Source organism: Salvelinus alpinus, chromosome 32 (assembly GCF_045679555.1).
Source record: "Salvelinus alpinus chromosome 32, SLU_Salpinus.1, whole genome shotgun sequence".
Classification (NCBI taxonomy): Eukaryota; Metazoa; Chordata; class Actinopteri; order Salmoniformes; family Salmonidae; genus Salvelinus; species Salvelinus alpinus.
The window spans coordinates 15469062-15486516 of NC_092117.1; the positions used below are offsets into that span (position 1 = coordinate 15469062).

General features: G+C 42.3%; 1 protein-coding gene across 2 annotated transcripts in view; it reads left to right on the forward strand.

Moving 5' to 3' along the window:
• The first annotated feature begins 395 nt into the window (after positions 1-395).
• Positions 396-17455, forward strand: part of ddx43 (DEAD (Asp-Glu-Ala-Asp) box polypeptide 43) — a 31374-nt gene continuing 14314 nt past the window's right edge. Inside the window, exons 1-11 of one of the 2 annotated variants that reach the window (XM_071380163.1) lie at positions 397-825; positions 975-1030; positions 10650-10773; positions 14239-14427; positions 14592-14673; positions 14894-15056; positions 16156-16274; positions 16456-16566; positions 16801-16942; positions 17062-17162; positions 17339-17426. In XM_071380163.1, coding sequence (XP_071236264.1) covers positions 486-825; positions 975-1030; positions 10650-10773; positions 14239-14427; positions 14592-14673; positions 14894-15056; positions 16156-16274; positions 16456-16566; positions 16801-16942; positions 17062-17162; positions 17339-17426 — 1515 coding nt within the window. In that variant the 5' untranslated portion in view covers positions 397-485. Of the gene's footprint in view, positions 826-974; positions 1031-10649; positions 10774-14238; positions 14428-14591; positions 14674-14893; positions 15057-16155; positions 16275-16455; positions 16567-16800; positions 16943-17061; positions 17163-17338; positions 17427-17455 lie in introns of both variants that reach the window. The other variant, XM_071380164.1, reaches the window with a different exon arrangement.

A 17455-nucleotide genomic window follows, 5' to 3' on the forward strand; every position in this document is an offset into this window, starting at 1 on the left:
CGAATGTGTGTGCGCTTGAGCATTTAGGCCTATATTATTTTTTCTTTTTTTCGTTCTTTGAAGTAGTTAATTCTATTCATTTAAATATTTTGATTATTCATATCCTATTTTTTAAAATGTATTTATAAATAGATTCGGCTCTTCTTAAATGCATGCCGGCTCCCAACGTTACCTACAACTCGTTCGCTAACGACCCATCACTACCGTGGATCGTTTTCCAGTTGAATGTGGTAAATATCACCTTCCCACTTGTTTATGAACGTAGCATAATCTCAGCCAGGGAGGAAGACAAAAACACGCAAAAAACAATCCTCCTAAAAAATTTGGATGGATTTTCATCCACCCCACTGAACTGCAAACAGCTGATTGTGTGAAAAATAGAAAGGTCACATAAAGGTCACAAAACCGGATGTTAGGGAACACAATTGGCATCAGGTCAGATGATATCAAATTAGCTAGCCAGTTAACGTTCTTTCTCGTTTGTAATGTCAGACTGGGAGGAGGAAAACGATGTACCTACGCCTGCTATCACAGCACCACCCACAGATTGGAAGTCTTCGTGGAAAGGGAGTGCGAAGGAAAATGTGTGTTTTGGGGTGGGAAATGCAGGTGGTTTCAGAGCGCCAAGAGGGAGAGGGGATCCCAACGGTTCGCATTGTCAAAATTGGAGGGACAGCTATGGTTGCAACAACGACCGCGTGTTCTCCAGAAGTGGAGATCGTTATGCCTGTAGAGGTGAGCGCGGAGGTCGTGGCGCAGACGGGTCGGCTTCAACTCCGCCCGTCACTTTCACGGTGGAAAATACCTCAATTGGAAGGGTTATAGGTAGGTCACCAACAACAACATTCCTCACAACAAAGATGCTATGCAAATGCTAGCTAGTTAGCGAAATGTGTGAATTAGTTAGCTAGTCAGGAAAGTTAGCTTGGCAAGTCTTGCATGTGCACTAGTTCATGTTACGCTTAATTCAACAGGTCGCGGAGGAGCTAAAATACGTGAACTTGAAGAAACAAGTGGTGCACGAATCAAGGCAAGTAGCCAATTTGTAACTACCTAGCCAATAGTAGAAAGTCGCAATGTATAGGTAGAATGTAGCCAACTTTAGCTAGCTAGTTATCTAACAAAAAGAATTGAGGCAAAGTGACTGACACCAACATGATCAAATCAAATTGTAACGTTATTTGTCACATGCCCCGAATACAACAGGTGTAGGTAGACCCCTTACCGTGAAATGCTTACATAGAAGCCATTAAAAATCTGCTATCCGGGCAGCTAACCGATCGCTGCAGCTGTACATAGTCCATCTGTAAACTACCCACCCAATTTACCTACCTCACCCCCCATACTGCTTTTATTTATTTACTTTTCTGCTCTTTTGCACACCAGTATCTCTTCTTGCACATGATCATCTGATGATTTATCACTCCAGTGTTAATCTGCTAAATTGTAATTATTCGATTTATTGCCTACCTCATGCCTTTTGCACACATTGTATATAGATTCTCTTTTTTTCTACCATGTTATTGACTTTATTGTTTACTCCATGTGTAACTCTGTGTTGTCTGTTCACACTGCTATGCTTTATCTTGGCCAGGTCGCAGTTGCAAATGAGAACTTGTTCTCAACTAGCCTACCTGGTTAAATAAAGGTGAAATAAAAAAATAAATAAAAAACCAACAATGCAGTAAAATAGAGTTAAGAAAATATTTTATAAATGGACTAAAGTAAGAAAAAGATATTCTAATAAATCTAAAAGTAACACAATAACGTTACATGTACATAACAATAACGAGGCTATATACAGGGGGTACCGAGTCAATGTGCTGGGTACAGTGGTTAGGTCTGAAATGTCAACTAGTGATGCTAACTAGCTCTTTTGGAAAGAATGTGGTTGTTTGCTTTTTCTGGCTATCAAACCTAACCCCATGAAAGTTATTATTGCATTAGCATCGAATAGCCCCCGCGATATGCCACATTTCAGGCAAGTTAGGAACCAATTTACACAGACAGTTAGAAAGCAAAGGCCAACTTTTTCAAACAGAAATTTGCATCCTGTAGCACTAACTCCAAAAAGTTCTGGGACACTAAAGTCCATGGAGAATAAGAGAACCTCCTCCCAGCTGCCCACTACACTAAGGCTAGGAAACACTGTCACTATTTATAAATCCATGATAATTGAGAATTTCAATAAGCATTTTTCTACGGCTGGCCATGCTTTCCACCTGGCTACCCCTACCCTGGTCAACAGCCCTGTACCGCCCCCACAGCAACTTGCCCAAGCCTCCCCCATTTCTCTTTCACCCAAATCCTGATGGCTGATTTGAAAGAGCTGCAAAATCTGGACCCCTACAAATCAGCCGGGCTAGACATTCTGGACCCTCTCTTTCTAAAATTATCCGCTGAAATTGTTGCAACCCCTATTTATTAGCCTGTTCAACCTCTTTCGTATGGTCTGAGATCCCCAAAGATTGGACAGCTGCCTCAGTCATCCCCCTCTTCAAAGGGGGAGACACTCTAGACCCAAACTGCTACAGACCTATATCTATCCTAACCTGCCTTTCTAAGGTCTTCGAAAGCCAAGTTAACAAACAGATAACCGACCATTTTGAAACCCACCGTACCTTTTCTGCTATGCAATCTGCTTTCAGAGCTGGTCATGTGTGCGCCTCAGCCACGCTCAAGGTACTAAACGATATCATAACCGCCATCGAAAAGAGACAATACTGTGCAGCTGTATTCATCGACCTGGCCAAGGCTTTCGACTCTGTCAACCACCACATTCTTATCGGCAAACTCAACAGCCTTAATTTCTCAAATGACTGCCTCGCCTGGTTCACCAACTACTTCTCAGATAGAGTTCAGTGTGTCAAATCGGAGGGCCTGTTGTCCGGACCTCTGGCAGTTTTTATGGGGGTGCCACAGGGTTCAATTCTCGGGCCGACTCTTTTCTCTGTATACATCAATGATGTCGCTCTTGCTGCTGGTGATTCTCTGATCCACCTCTACGCAGACGACACCATACTGTATACTTCTGGCCCTTCTTTGGACACTGTGTTAACTAACCTCCAAACGAGCTTCAATGCCATACAACTCTCCTTCCGTGGCCTCCAACGGCTCCTAAGTGCAAGTAAAACTAAATGCATGCTCTTCAACTGATCGTTGCCCACACCTGCCTGCCCATCCAGCATCACTACTCTGGACGGCTCTGACTTAGAATATGTGGACAACTACAATACCTAGGTGTCTGGTTAGACTGTAAACTCTCCTTCCAGACTCACATTAAGCATCTCCAATCCAAAATTAAATCTAGAATCAGCTTCCTATTTCGCAACAAAGCATCATTCACTCATGCAGCCAAACATACCCTCATAAAACTGACTATCCTACCAATCCTTGACTTCAGCGATGTCATTTACAAAATAGCCTCCAACACTCTACTCAACAAATTGGATGCAGTCTATCACAGTGCCATCCGTTTTGTCACCAAAGCCCCATATACTACCCACCACTGCGACCTGTATGCTCTCGTTGGCTGGCCCTCGCTTCATATTCGTCGCCAAACCCTTTTACTACCCACCACTGCGACCTGTATGCTCTCGTTGGCTGGCCCTCGCTTCATATTCGTCGCCAAACCCTTTTACTAGGTCTTTACTAGGTAAAGCCTTGCCTTATCTCAGCTCACTGGTCACCATAGCAGCACCTACCCGTAGCACGCGCTCCAGCAGGTATCTCACTGGTCACCCCCAAAGCCAATTCCTCCTTGGCCGCCTTTCCTTCCAGTTCTCTGCTGCCAATGACTGGATCGAACTGCAAAAATCACTGAAGCTGGAGACTCATCTCCCTCTAACTTTAAGCACCAGCTGTCAGAGCAGCTCACAGATCACTGCAACTGTACATAGCCCATCTGTAAATAGCCCATCCAACTACCTCATCCCCTATACTGTTATTTATTTTGCTCTTTTGCACCCCAGTATCTACTTGCACACTTATCTTTTGCACATCTATCACTGCAGTGTTTAATTACTATATTGTCATTATTTCGCCACTATGGCCTATTTATTGCCTTACCTACCTTATCCTACCTCGTTTGCGCACACTGTATATAGACTTTTTCCTATTCTATTATTGACTGCATGTTTGTTTATTCCATGTGTAACTGTTTGTGTCGCTTTGCTTTATCTTGGCCAGGTCGCAGTTGTAAATGAGAACTTGTTCTCAACTAGCCTACCTGGTTAAATAAAGGTTAAATAAAAAATTACTGAAACTCTGTTACCTTGATGAATGAACAATGTTAGTGAAAAGCTGTGAACAACAGTGCGTCATTAGCTAATAGCTAGCTCGTATAATAACGTTAGCTAGTAACTAGTTCATATGTAATATGAATGCATTTACCTGCCAAAACTCAATTGGCAATGCTAATTATTCATCAATATGTTTGCTTTTCCTAAATGGGTTTGCATTTTTTGTGACAAAATTGAAATGTAAAAAAATATATAGCATTTTAATAATTGAGTATGCATAATGCCTGCCAATTTCAGAAATGTCATGGTACTGTCCAGTACAACACTGACACATTTTAAAAACTAAATGTAAATGCTTAAATGACATATTTTCTCATGTTTTACATTTCCTCATGACATGAATTGTGACAAAAAGAACATATTCTCAATTGCAATAGAAATAATTTTCTATACTCTGTGATTTAACTGTCATTCAAATGATCAATGAAATTCAATAAACCAATTGCAATGCTTAATTTGGCTTTTTTATTTCCCAATTGCTCCTTAGTGTTACTTTTTTTGATGTGTTAGACCTGTCAATCAAACAGTGGGTGGGAGTTTTGGTAAGCAGAAGAGGTTGTCTTGCTAGCTATGCTCAGACAAATAACGGCGCTCTTAATTTCGTAAACTATTTCTGGATCAGGAAGCGGTGAAGCTGTACTATATACTGAATAATCTTTGCTATGCTGTCTAGGACAGCCAGTGAGCAAGGAGTTCGCAGGGGGAGACAGACTGGGCATGGTGCTTGCTACTAGCAACGATGGCTAGTATATGTAGTTAGCGATCTAGGTTAGAAACAGTGCCATTGGAAAGTAATCAGACCCCTTGACTTTTTCCACATTTTGTTGCGTTACAGCCTTATTCTAAAATGATTGAGGCTTTTTAAAATGTTTTATCCCCAATCTACACACAGTACCCCATAATGACAAAGCAAAACAGATTTTTTGAAAACTCATTTACATAAGTATTCAGACCCTTTGCTATGAGAGACACACAAAATCGAGGTCAGGTGCATCCTGTTTCCTTTGATCATCCTTGATGTTTCTACAACTTAATTTGGAGTCCACCTGTGATTAAATTCAATTGATTGGAAATGATTTGGAAAGGCACACACCTGTCTATATAAGGTCCCGCAGTTGACAGTGCATGTTAGAGCAAAAATGAAGCCATGAGGTCGAAGAAATTGTCAGTGGCGTGCCGAGACAGGATTGTGTCAAGGGCACAGATCTGGGGAAGTGTACCAAAACAATTCTGTAGCATTGAAGGTCCCCAAGAACAGTGGCCCTCCGTCATTCTTAAATGGAAGAAGTTTGGAACCACCAAGACTCTACCTAGAGTTGGCTGCCCGGCCAAACTAAGCATTCTGGGGAGAAGGGTCTTGGTCAGGGAGGTGACCAAGAGCCTGATGGTCACTCTGACAGAGCTCTAGAGTTCCTCTGTGGTGATGGTTGTCCTTCTGGAAGGTTCTCCCATCTCTGCAGCACTCCACCAATCAGGCCTTTATGCTAGAGTGGCCAGACGGAAGCCACTCCTCAGTAAAAGGCACATGACAGCCCACTTGGAGTTTGCCAAAAGGCACCTAAAGACTCTGACCATGAGAAACCAAGATTTAACGCTTTGGCCTGAATGCCAAGTGTCATGTCTGGAGGAAACCTGGCACCATCCCTACGGTGAAGCATGGTGGTGGCAGCATCATGCTGTGGGGATGTTTTTCAGCGGCAGCGACTGGGAGACTAGTCAGGATCAAGGCAAAGATGAACGGCGCAAAGTTGTATTTTTAAGTACACAGTTCTTTGTTGAAAACCTGCTCTAGAGCGCCCAGGACCTCAGACTGGGGTGAAGGTTCACCTTCCATCAGGACAATGACCCTAAGCACACAGCCAAGAAACGCAAGAGTGGCGTCTTTGAATGTCCTTGAGTGGGCCAGCCAGAGCCCAGACTTGACCCGATCAAACATCTCTGGAAATACCTGAAAATAGCTGTGCAGTGACGCTCCCCATCCAACCTGACAGAGCTTGAGAGGATCTGCAGAGAGAAGAATGAGAGAAACTTCCCAAATACAGGTGTGGCGAGCTTGTAGCGTCATACCCAAGAAGAATCGAGGCTGTAACCGCTGCCAAAGGTGCTTCAGCAAAGTACTGAGTAAAGGGTCTGAATACGTATGTAAATTTGATTAAAAAATAAATAAATCGAATTAAAAAAAATCTAACTTTTTGCTTTGTCATTATGAGGTATTGTGTGTAGATTGATGATGACGGGAGGGGGCTGCGTCTGCTGGAGGAGCTGCTGGGGTTGCTTGTACACAGCAATGACATCATAGTTTCCTGAGGGTTGAAATACGAAATAGATTAGTTGAAAGGCACACTGTCAGGTCTGGGGTAAATGAGCTAAAATGCTTTTCTTCCAAGTATTGCTTTTGTTGCCTTCATATCAGACCACAGGAACTCTGACTGGTTCCAGTCCATGTCATATATTATATAGATCTATCTTCCCCCTTACTGAGTCTGTGGTACTGTCCCCTGTGGGATAAAATTAAATACTGTAACGTGCAAATGAAAGCTTGACTTGTAAAATGTCACATACAAGAACTGTGGGGGAGGATCATGGGACTACAACATGAATAGAATTATTTTTATTCTACTGTGGACACTATGCCGCAGAGTAGCCCTTTTTTTATATTGAGGGAGTTTAATTAATCAGGAACTGGGTTCACAGGGCTATGTGACATGAATGGGCGAAAGCTGTGATGGAGGAGCGCCCTGCTCAAATAGAACAGTAATCTGCGCTGCCAGGTTATGTTGTCAACAAGACGGCATGATTCATCATTCAGAAAACATATGTATTTTCCATAAAGTATATGTTAGAATTTTACTAGTTTTACTTGGGAAGGCAGATAAAGTACATATTAGTTTTTTTTACGAAGAGCATACACTTTGCATGTGAACACTGAATCCTAAATCGTTACTCCATGTTCTTCACATACTTAATTTTGTTTTGAGCCGACTTCTCTGTGGGCTTTAAACGGAGCACCCTGCTCTTACCCGGGAGGCAGCCCGGTTTTCAAAACAATCACTTTTCACCCGGTGCAATCTCCGGCCAGCTTAATTGAATCCCCTCATTGTTATATCACTGTAGCTCTCAGCTACAGGAATGGGCGTATAGGTGGTTAAGCAAGTACATGAGGGCTACATCTCAATTCTCCACCTTTCTCTTATGGTGTGCACTTGCAAACTCCATCATGGAAGTGTGCAAGTGCACACTTCGGGAGAATCGGGACAATTCTGCAACAAGTCCAAATCATTTGAGGACTGCATATGACAAAGGGTGCTCTTCACACGGTCTGTTCAGTGTGTGACAGTGTCTGAGTTACACAATCACTGTCAAGTAATGACTTGGAAACATACAGTACACAGTATCCACCTCTATGCTTAGTCTCTGCCTCTTATCTATCCAAGCAGTTAGTTCTACATAATTTGGGATACTTACTTGTATATGTCCTACATGTGGGCAGTGAAGATGCCCTCCAGTGTTGTCCACCACTCCTCTCCTGCAGCCACATCTGGAACTCCGACACAGTGAGAGAGCTGGGCAACCCCCCCCCAAGAAAAAAAAGCAAAACAAAATGTTCTATCGTACGTGTGACGTTACACTATAGTTTCACATGCTTTCAGATAATTCCTTTGTTTTTGAATAGCAACATACCATTAGTGATCCCCTCTAGAGTAACTTTAGTGCAACAGCTTGCTAGCTATCTGGAAGGAGAATAAATAACCTTGCTAGCTAGTCATACAGCTACTTGTTCGAATGCACCTACTAAATGTGAAAGTACAAGACAAAAAAGCCACTTGCTGTACCTAAAGGTGTTCCACAATGGTGTCTTGTTGTGAAGCTAGACAGTGTCAGTGGGCTAGCTAGTTAACGTTAGCCAGTAACGGTAGCCAGTAATGCCTCTTCATAGCCAGCAAGCTACTATGTGGACACGTGCTCGTCGAACATCTCATTCTAAAATCATGGGCATTAATATGGAGTTGGTCCCCCCCCCTTTGCTGCTATAACAGCCTACACTCTTCTGGGAAGGCTTTCCACTAGATGTTGGAGCATTGCTGCGGGTGCTTGCTTCCATTCAGCCACGAGCTCCAATTCATCCCAAAAGTGTTTGATGGAGTTGAGGTCAGGACTCTGTGCAGGCCAGGCAAGGTCTTCCCCACCGATCTCACCAAACCATTTCTGTATGGATGTCGCTTTGTGCACGGGGCATTGTCATGCTGAAACAGGAAAGGTCTTTCGCCAAACTGTTGCCACAGTTAGAATCACAGAATCGTCAAGAATGTCAAAACAGCCCCAGATCATTAGTCCTCCTCCACCAAACTTTACAGTTGGGACGATGCATTCGGGTAGGTAGCGTTATCCTGGCATCCGCCAAACCCAGATTCGTCCGTCGGACTGCCAGATGGTCACGTGTGATTCATCACTCCAGAGAACGTGTTTCCACAGTCCAATGGCGGCGAGCTTTATACCACTCTGGTGATCTTAGGCTTGTGTGCGGCTGTTCGGCCATGAAGCTCCCGACGAACCGTTCTTGCGCTAACGTTGCTTCCAGAGGCAGTTTGGAACTCTGTAGTGAGTGTTGCAACCGAGGACAGAAGATTTTTACGTGCTTCGGCACTTGGAGGTCTCGTTCTGTGAGCTTGTGTGGCCTTTCAACTTCACAATAACAGCACTTAAAGTTGACCGGGGCACCTCTAGCATGGCAGAAATCTGACAAACTGACTTTTTGGAAAGTTGGAATACTATGACAGTACCATGTTGAAAGTCACTGAATCCTGCAATAAGGCCATTCTACTGCCAATGTTTGTCTAAGGAGATTGCATGGCTGTGTTCGGTTTTAAATACCTGTCAGCAACAGGCATGGCTGTTATAGCCAAATCCACTAATTTAAAGGGGTGTCCACATACTTTTGTTTACATATATTAGCTAGCCACTAGTAGCTATCTGTGTCCCCTCCACTGAGCTTTATTGTTCCCTACCGCAAATTTCTCGTTCTTCTGTTGGGTCTCTCCTTGGCTGTTGTTGTCGGGACAGCCTAAAACTCCACCACATCGATACAGCTTCTACCGAAAATGACTTGCTAGCAGGCATAGGCAGCCTCTCTTCCTTACCGAAAACCCGTGCACAGTGATTGACAATCAACACAGGTCAAACAATAATGCAAATGAGGAAACGAAATGGCGAAATGAAGCATTACGATTAATTTATTTAATTTGATCATTTGAATTTTGAGTCTTAAACCCCACAGATGATGGAAAGGCAGTGTCAATTGAGAATTATTATTTTTGTCACAAGGAAATGAAATGGCAAATTGTTTTGTAAAGATTTGCCATTTTAAGCATTTAGATGTTTAAGTGTCAGTGTTGTACTGGATAGTACCATGGACGTAAAATATCAAACACACTTTGCTATTTTTCAAATTGGCAGACATTATGCATACCAGTCATGAAAATGATAATGCAATATATTTGTTATGCATTTTGTGACAATTCAAATTGAAATGCAATCTGTTTAGGTAAAGGAATTGTAAAAATGATATTGATTTATATTTTGCACATTTGCATTTCAAATTGAGTTTCGGAAGCTAAATGCTTGCATAGTATAATTAGCTAGCTCTAAGAGTATGGGCTACCATTAGGCTAGACAACTAATCTCAACTCCATGATTTACGATAGAGTTGAGCGGTCACTATTGTGGGCGGACTGGAGCTCTGACGACACATAATGAAGTTTTTAACAATGTCATTTTTAAATGCGGGCTTTTTTTGGGGTTCTGAAATCCATAAAAAAAAATATATATCTTAATTTTATGACCCCAGACGTCCAGTCCGCAACATTCAAATCAATGGAGGCCAGAAAAGTGGTAAAAATCTGGAAAATTATATTGTGTCAGCTAGGCTGAATTCTGTGCCAGAATTAAGGCTACTGGCTATCTGACAGGCTCACTAACCTGTTGAACTCGTCATCTTTCTTCACGAATCCGCAGGACATAAAACAATCGAGGTAAGATTGATATCGATTTGCAGACATGACATTTCCTTTTTTAGTGTACGCTTTTTATATTAATTTGATTTGAAATGTCCTGTTTTACGCTTATTTCTGAGAGAAATATTTGAATCTCTGAAATGTCAATGGGGCACTGAGCTTAAACCAAGCTGTTTATTTTCAAACCCTTTTACACTTAATTCAGCTCGTGTCGTGCTAATTTTGCGAACTGCTGAAACAACTTTGAAGACAGTTCAAAGACACATTTTCTACACTGCACCTAATCAATTGCCCTCCCCCTGTAGAGTTAACCTCCCTGCATGTGTTTGTGTTGTAGATCAGCAAGGGGGACTATGAGGGTGAGGTGCAAATCTTTGGGAGCAGCAAGGTTCAGCAGAAGGCCCGAGAGATGATCGAGGAGTTGGTAGCCGGAGACAATGGCCCTGGGGGATTCCGCAGAGGTAAAACACACTTAAACCAATAGGAAAGGGAGAGAGCACTGAGTGTGGTACTGTAAACTGCAGATTGGACGGCGGTACATTCATGCTGCAAACAGCCCGTTCCATCTAATCCCAAAGATGCTATATTGGATTGAGGTCTGGGAACTGCTCATGCCACTCAAGTAAACTTAACTCTCATGTTCCAGGCATTGTTTTTCCACTCCTCAGTTGTCCAGTGTTGGTGATTTCATGCCCATTGGAGCCGCTTCTTCTTGTTCTTAGTTGTAAGAGTGGGAACCCAGTGTGGTCTTTTGCTGCAATAGCCCATCCTTGATGAGGATCAACGAGTTGTGCCTTCTGAGATGCCATTCTGCACACCATTGTTATACTGCGATGTTATTTGCCTGCCTGTTGGCTTGCACTATTCTTTCCATTCACCTTCGACCTCTCATCAACAAGCTGTTTTCGCCCACAGGAATGTCGCTTACTAGATGTTTTTTGTTAGTCGCACCGTTCTCGGTAAACCCTAGATAGACACTGTCGTATGTGTGTGAAAAGGCCAGAAGGACGTTAGTTTGAGATACTGGATCCGGTGAGCCTGTTACCTACGATCATACTACGCTCAGTCGCTTAGGTCACTTGTTTTGCCCCTTCTAACGTTCAATCAAACAGTAACTGGATGCCTGTCTGCCTGCTTTATATGGCCAGCCACGTAACTCACTGTCTGTAGGAGCGATCCATTTTTGTGAATGGGGTGGTGTACCTAATAAACTGGCCGGTGAGTATGTGTTCTTGAAGGACCTCTTCAACTATAGCTTTTTGCATTTACTTTGATCTTGTCTTAAAGGCCACTTTTCAACTTTTAATTCGACCTCATTTGCTATCTCCAGCACCAAACCAGTGTCTACATATTTGAAAACAGCGTGTTAAAAATAAAGATATATATATATATATATACACACACACACAGAGTACGAGTCAAATGTTTGTCCACCTACTCATTCAAGGGTTTTTCTTTTCTTTTTACTATTTTTGACATTGTAGAATGATAATGAAGGAAGACATCAAAACTAATAAATAACACATGGAATCATGTAGTAACCAAAAAAAGTGTTAAAAAAAATGAAAATATATTTTCTATTCTTCAAAGTAGCCACCCTTTGCCTTGATGACAGCTTTGCACACTCTCGGCATTCTCTCAACCAGTTTCACCTGGAATGCTTTTCCAACAGTCTTGAAGGTGTTCCCACATATGCTGAACACTTGTTGGCTGCTTTTCCTTCACTCTGCGGTCCAATTGGCTTGAGGTTGGGTGATTGTGGAGGCCATGTCATCTGATGCAGCACTCGCATCACTCCTTGGTAAAATAACCCTTACACAGCCTGGAGGTGTGTTGGGTCATTGTCCTGTTGAAAAACAAATGATGGTCCCACGAAGCGCAAACCAGATGGGATGGCGTATTGCTGTGGTAGCCATGCTGGTTAAGTGTGCCTTGAATTCTAAATAAATCAGTCCTCAGCAAAGCACCATCACACCACCACCTCCATGCTTCACGGTGGGAACCACACATGCGGAGATCATCCGTTCACCTACTCTGCGTCTCACAAAGACACGACGGTTGGAATCAAAAATCTAAAATTTAGACTCATCAGACCAAAGGACAGATTTCCACCGGTCTAATGTCCATTGCTAGTGTTTCTTGGCCCAAGCAAGTCTCTTATTATTATTGGTGTCCTTTTAGTAGTGTTTTCTTTGCAGCAATTCGACCATGAAGGGCTGATTTCACGCATTTCTCCACTGAACAGTTGGTTTTGAGATGTCGTTTTCTAGAACTCTGTAGCATTTATTTGGTCTGCAATTTCTGAGGATGGTAACTCTAATGAACTTATCCTCTGCAGCAGAGGTAACTCTCTGGGTCTTCCTTTCCTATGGCGGTCCTCATGAGAAGCTAGTTTCATCATAGTGCTTGATGGTTTTTGCGACTGCAATTGAAAGTTTCAAAGTCCTTGAATGTCTTAAAATAATGATGGACTGTTTCTCTTTGCTTATTTGAGCTGTTCTTGCCATAATATGGACTTGGTCTTTTACCAAATAGCCCTATCTTCTGTATACCAACCCTACCTTATCATTCATAACACAAGTGATGGGCTCAAACACAACCTCTACAGGATTGGTGGGTCCCCCTCGGGATGGTTGAGCTAACGTAGGCTAATGCGATTAGCATGAGATAGTAAGTAACGAGAATTTCCCAGGACATAGACATCTGATATTGTCAGAAAGCTTAAATTGTTGGCAATTTAACTGCAATGTCCAATTTACAGTAGCTATTATAGTGAAATAATACCGTGCTATTTTTTTGAGGAGCGTGCAGTTATGAACTTAAAGTTATTAATAAACCATTTGGGCAGTGGTTCATTGGATCAGTCTAAAACCTTGCACATACAATGCAGTCATCTAGTGGCCAAAATCAAAATTTCGCATGGGCTGGAATAATACATATGGCATTTCAAAGATGATGGTACAAAAAAAATACAAAACAACGCATGTTTTTTTCTTTGTATTATCTTTCACCAGATCTAATGTATTGTATTCTCCTACATTCATTTCACATTTCCACAAATGTAAGTGTTTCCTTTCAAATGGTATCAAGAATATGCATTAAGAATATGCATTAGGTTAATTAAAAAGGAAAGAAATTACACAAATGAACTTTTAACAAGGCACACCTGTTAATTGAAATGCATTCCAGGTGACTACCTCATGAAGCTGGTTGAGAGAATGCCAAGACTGGGCAAAGCTGTCATCTGGTACTGTATCTTTTTTTTATGTAATGCCTTTTGTGACCGAACACTAGCACTTTACTTTTTACCCCCTACTAGCACTCTTTGCTGATTAACTTCTTTATTGAGGAGAAATGTCATGTGGTTGTCTCACCTAGCAATCTTAAGATGCACTAACTGTAAGTCGCTCTGGATAAGAGCGTCTGCTAAAAGACTAAAATGTAAAAATATAAAGGTCCTAAAACATAAACATATGGTAAGATTAAAAGTAACAAAACGGTGATCTTCAAAACCTGCAGCCATTTTTCTAGCCAGAGGGTGGGTATTTTCTTGTTCCCTACGTTACAGTGAATTTCATAGTGTTTGAAAATCACTGTTGAAAATGTTTTAACTTTTGATGTCATCGGGTAGAACTGTTTTAACTTAATATTTTATATTACAAAATGTGGAAATGTTATTGTGCTGGAGATAATGAAAATGAGGTTAAAAAGTGGTGGAATTGCCCTGTCACGTTTTTAATTTCACTAACATCACATCTTTTGCTGTATCAAGTCAGTGTTCTTACAGTATAGAGTTCTCTGAAGCGTTTCATTGTCTGCTTTCAATGAAGGCTTTCCCTGCTATAACGGCCTCCTGTATTGTCCGGTGAACGACACTACTAGTTCTTCAGACTGAGTTTGTCTTTGTGTATTGCATTCTCTCTCAGAACCTGGGTGTGATGGAGGATTTGGGGTTAGAGGTGGAAGATTTGGGGGTGCTGGTGGCGGAGGCAGGAGCAGCTCCATCTGGTCAGCTGCAGCCCTGCAGGCGTCTGTGGAGGACAATCCTCCACAGGCCATCGACTGGGTCTCCATGAGGGCCAACCGGCACAAATACGAGGAGTTGAAGTGGCAGGGTGAGTGGGGGAGATGCACGCACGCACAACACACACCGGGACTGTGCCACTGTTGATTGACAACTGTTCCTACACTTGATTCTCCTGTGTTCTTACATGACAGTATTCTGATTGATCGAGTTCTTAGTGGCTGAATAGAACGTTTTGATTTGGGATTTCTGCAGATCTCCCACCTCTGAAGAAGGATTTCTACTTTGAGTCAGAGATTGTAGCCAGTCGGTGTGAAGAGGAAGTAAAGGCATGGAGGTAAGTTGGGGGCGAGGGCTTAATTTTGTCTCAATGGAGGTATATTTCTTGTCCAGCAGAGGATGCTGTTTATCTATCCACTTTCTGAGTTCTATTTTATTTTATTTTTTCTGCTCAGTAAAATGTTATCAACTCTTCTCAGTAGACTTTGGTTTTGTACCAACCTACATGAAAGCAAAGTAACTATATTCCTGACTAATTCCACCCTCTCTTCCCGTAGGAAAGCGAATAACGATATCTTTGTGGATGACCTGAAGGAGGGAGAAGGGGAGAAGCGTTCCTTTCCCAACCCTGTGGTCACGTTCGACGAAGCCTTCCTGCGCTATCCTGGGATCATGGAGAATATTGTCAGAGTCGGCTTCGCCAAGCCAACTCCTATCCAGGTCCTTATTCAATCAGAGTCCAACCTCCCTTCCAAAACCTTAGTGTTGTTTGTATACAATCTTTGACCGTCTCTGAGCAAAGACTTGAGTGATTTTCACTGACCAATTTAGATGAGCAATACACTCCAAATTGAACTGACCAATATAGTGCACTCACTCCATGCCCTTCAAGTTGGAGCATGATGGGAGCGGTTCAACTAAGCTAACATATGGAATTGACTTAAGATGTTGATACCATGCATCATTTCGACATTATATTGTAGTACCCCTTTAGTTATCAAAATAAATATTTAGTTTCAAAATATTGAATATGACCTTTACTACTATAGCCCATAGAAACGCATTGAATAACACATTCATAAATGGCAAAAAGACAGTCATTTAATAAGTGTCTGTCCTATATCTAGGAGATATAAGACATATGTGTTTTTTGGGACATATTTAACCCCAACAAAATGTTGGCTACATTACAGTTGATGATTTACAATAACTTAATGGGTACATTACAGTTGATTTCCTGCAAAATATAGAAATGAAAAGCACTATGGATTAAGAGAATTAGAAAATAATACTTCCCAATTCTCTACTTCCTCAAAGTGTTTACTTGTTCACTTTCCTTCACTGATTGAATTAAAAGGAAATGGCTGGTATTAGAAATATTTTGGAAACTCTATCCCATGCCTCCACCAATCCAATATGTTTACATTTGTGGGAAATAGTGAACGTGTACATAATTCAGTAGACATTTTGGCGCTGGCAAAAAAAAGGCATTTCGTTATACTTGTTCACTTGACATTGAAACTTTAAATGTGATAGATGTTATTGGGAAACGCCCTTTTGAAGCTCACTGAACAACATTTTTTCAGGGGTCTATGCCTGCTATTTGATGACTCATAGCTTACTGTTGTCTGTAGTTATTTTCAGTATGCATGCACTGAGTTTCTGTTACGCCTCTGTCATTCACACGGTCTTTATTGTGAGAAAATATTTAGTTTTCACTAACAATAAATCCACATTTGATACTTAGTACCATACACAGTTGCACTATAACTCCCATGTTGTCAGTGTCATTCCCATGACAGTTGTCCCCCTGTCCCAGTCTCAAGCCTGGCCCATGTCGCTGAAAGGAGATGACCTGATCGCGATCGCCCAGACAGGCACAGGGAAGACACTGGCCTATCTCCTACCTGGCTTCATTCACATGGATGGCCAGCCAGTGTAAGTTTTTACCACCGTACTGGTATTTCTTCCAGCCATGCGTCTTTCACACAATTGCTCATTCCAAGATTGACCCCTACCCCTAATGGTCATGTGTAGTTCAGAAATAATGGGATAGGCATTCTTTACATTTTGTGGGTGTGTGGCATTTTTTACATTTGTGCCTGTATGGTTTACACAGAAAACGTGATAAGCAGGACGGCCCTGGTATGCTTGTTCTGACTCCCACTAGAGAGCTGGCTCTGCAGATTGAGTCAGAGTGCAACAAGTACAGCTACAAGGGCTTCAAATGGTACCATACGTGCTCCTAACACTGTATAGAATTATCATACTAGGGCTTTAACAAGCACCACATCTATTCTACTGTACTAACACCATAATACACACTAGCTTATTGAGGTACCATACCTATATTACTAACGCTACTTATGAAACCACAAGGGCTTCAAGAGATCGCATCTATACTATGACCTACAGGTGAGATGTCTGCATGTAGAGCTTCCCCCTCTGTGTTGTCTCTGTGTAGTGTGTGTGTCTATGGAGGTGGAGACCGCAGGGCCCAGATCAAAGCGATCTCAGCTGGAGTAGACATTGTGATCGCCACGCCTGGCCGGCTTAACGACCTGCAGATGAACGAGCTGATCAACCTGCGTTCCATCACCTACCTGGTGTGTGTATGTGTGGGGGCAGTGGTGAGAATGTGTATGCGCACGACTGTATTTGTGCGTGGCTTTGTATATTGCTGGTAGCATGTGAGCATGTGTGTAACTGGGGGTTTTTGTGTTAGGTGCTGGATGAGGCAGACAGGATGCTTGACATGGGCTTTGAGCCTCAAATCATGAAAATTCTTCTGGACGTCCGTCCGGACAGGCAGACTATGATGACCAGGTAAAAGGACCCTAAGATGCGAACACCCCGTTACTTCAGACGGACTACAACTGTATCAACGTTCAGTTCCACAGTGTATATAGCTCATCTGTTTTGTAAGAGTTAAATGCCTACCATTCTTTTGTTGATCTTTGCCCATCTTAATGTCTTGTCTCTTCTCCGATTGGCTGATTCAGTGCCACCTGGCCCACGGGAGTGAGACGATTGGCCAAGACGTACCTGAAGAACCCCATGATGGTGTATGTGGGAACTCTGGACCTGGCTGTGAGTGGAGCTAATGCTTCTGCTGCTCA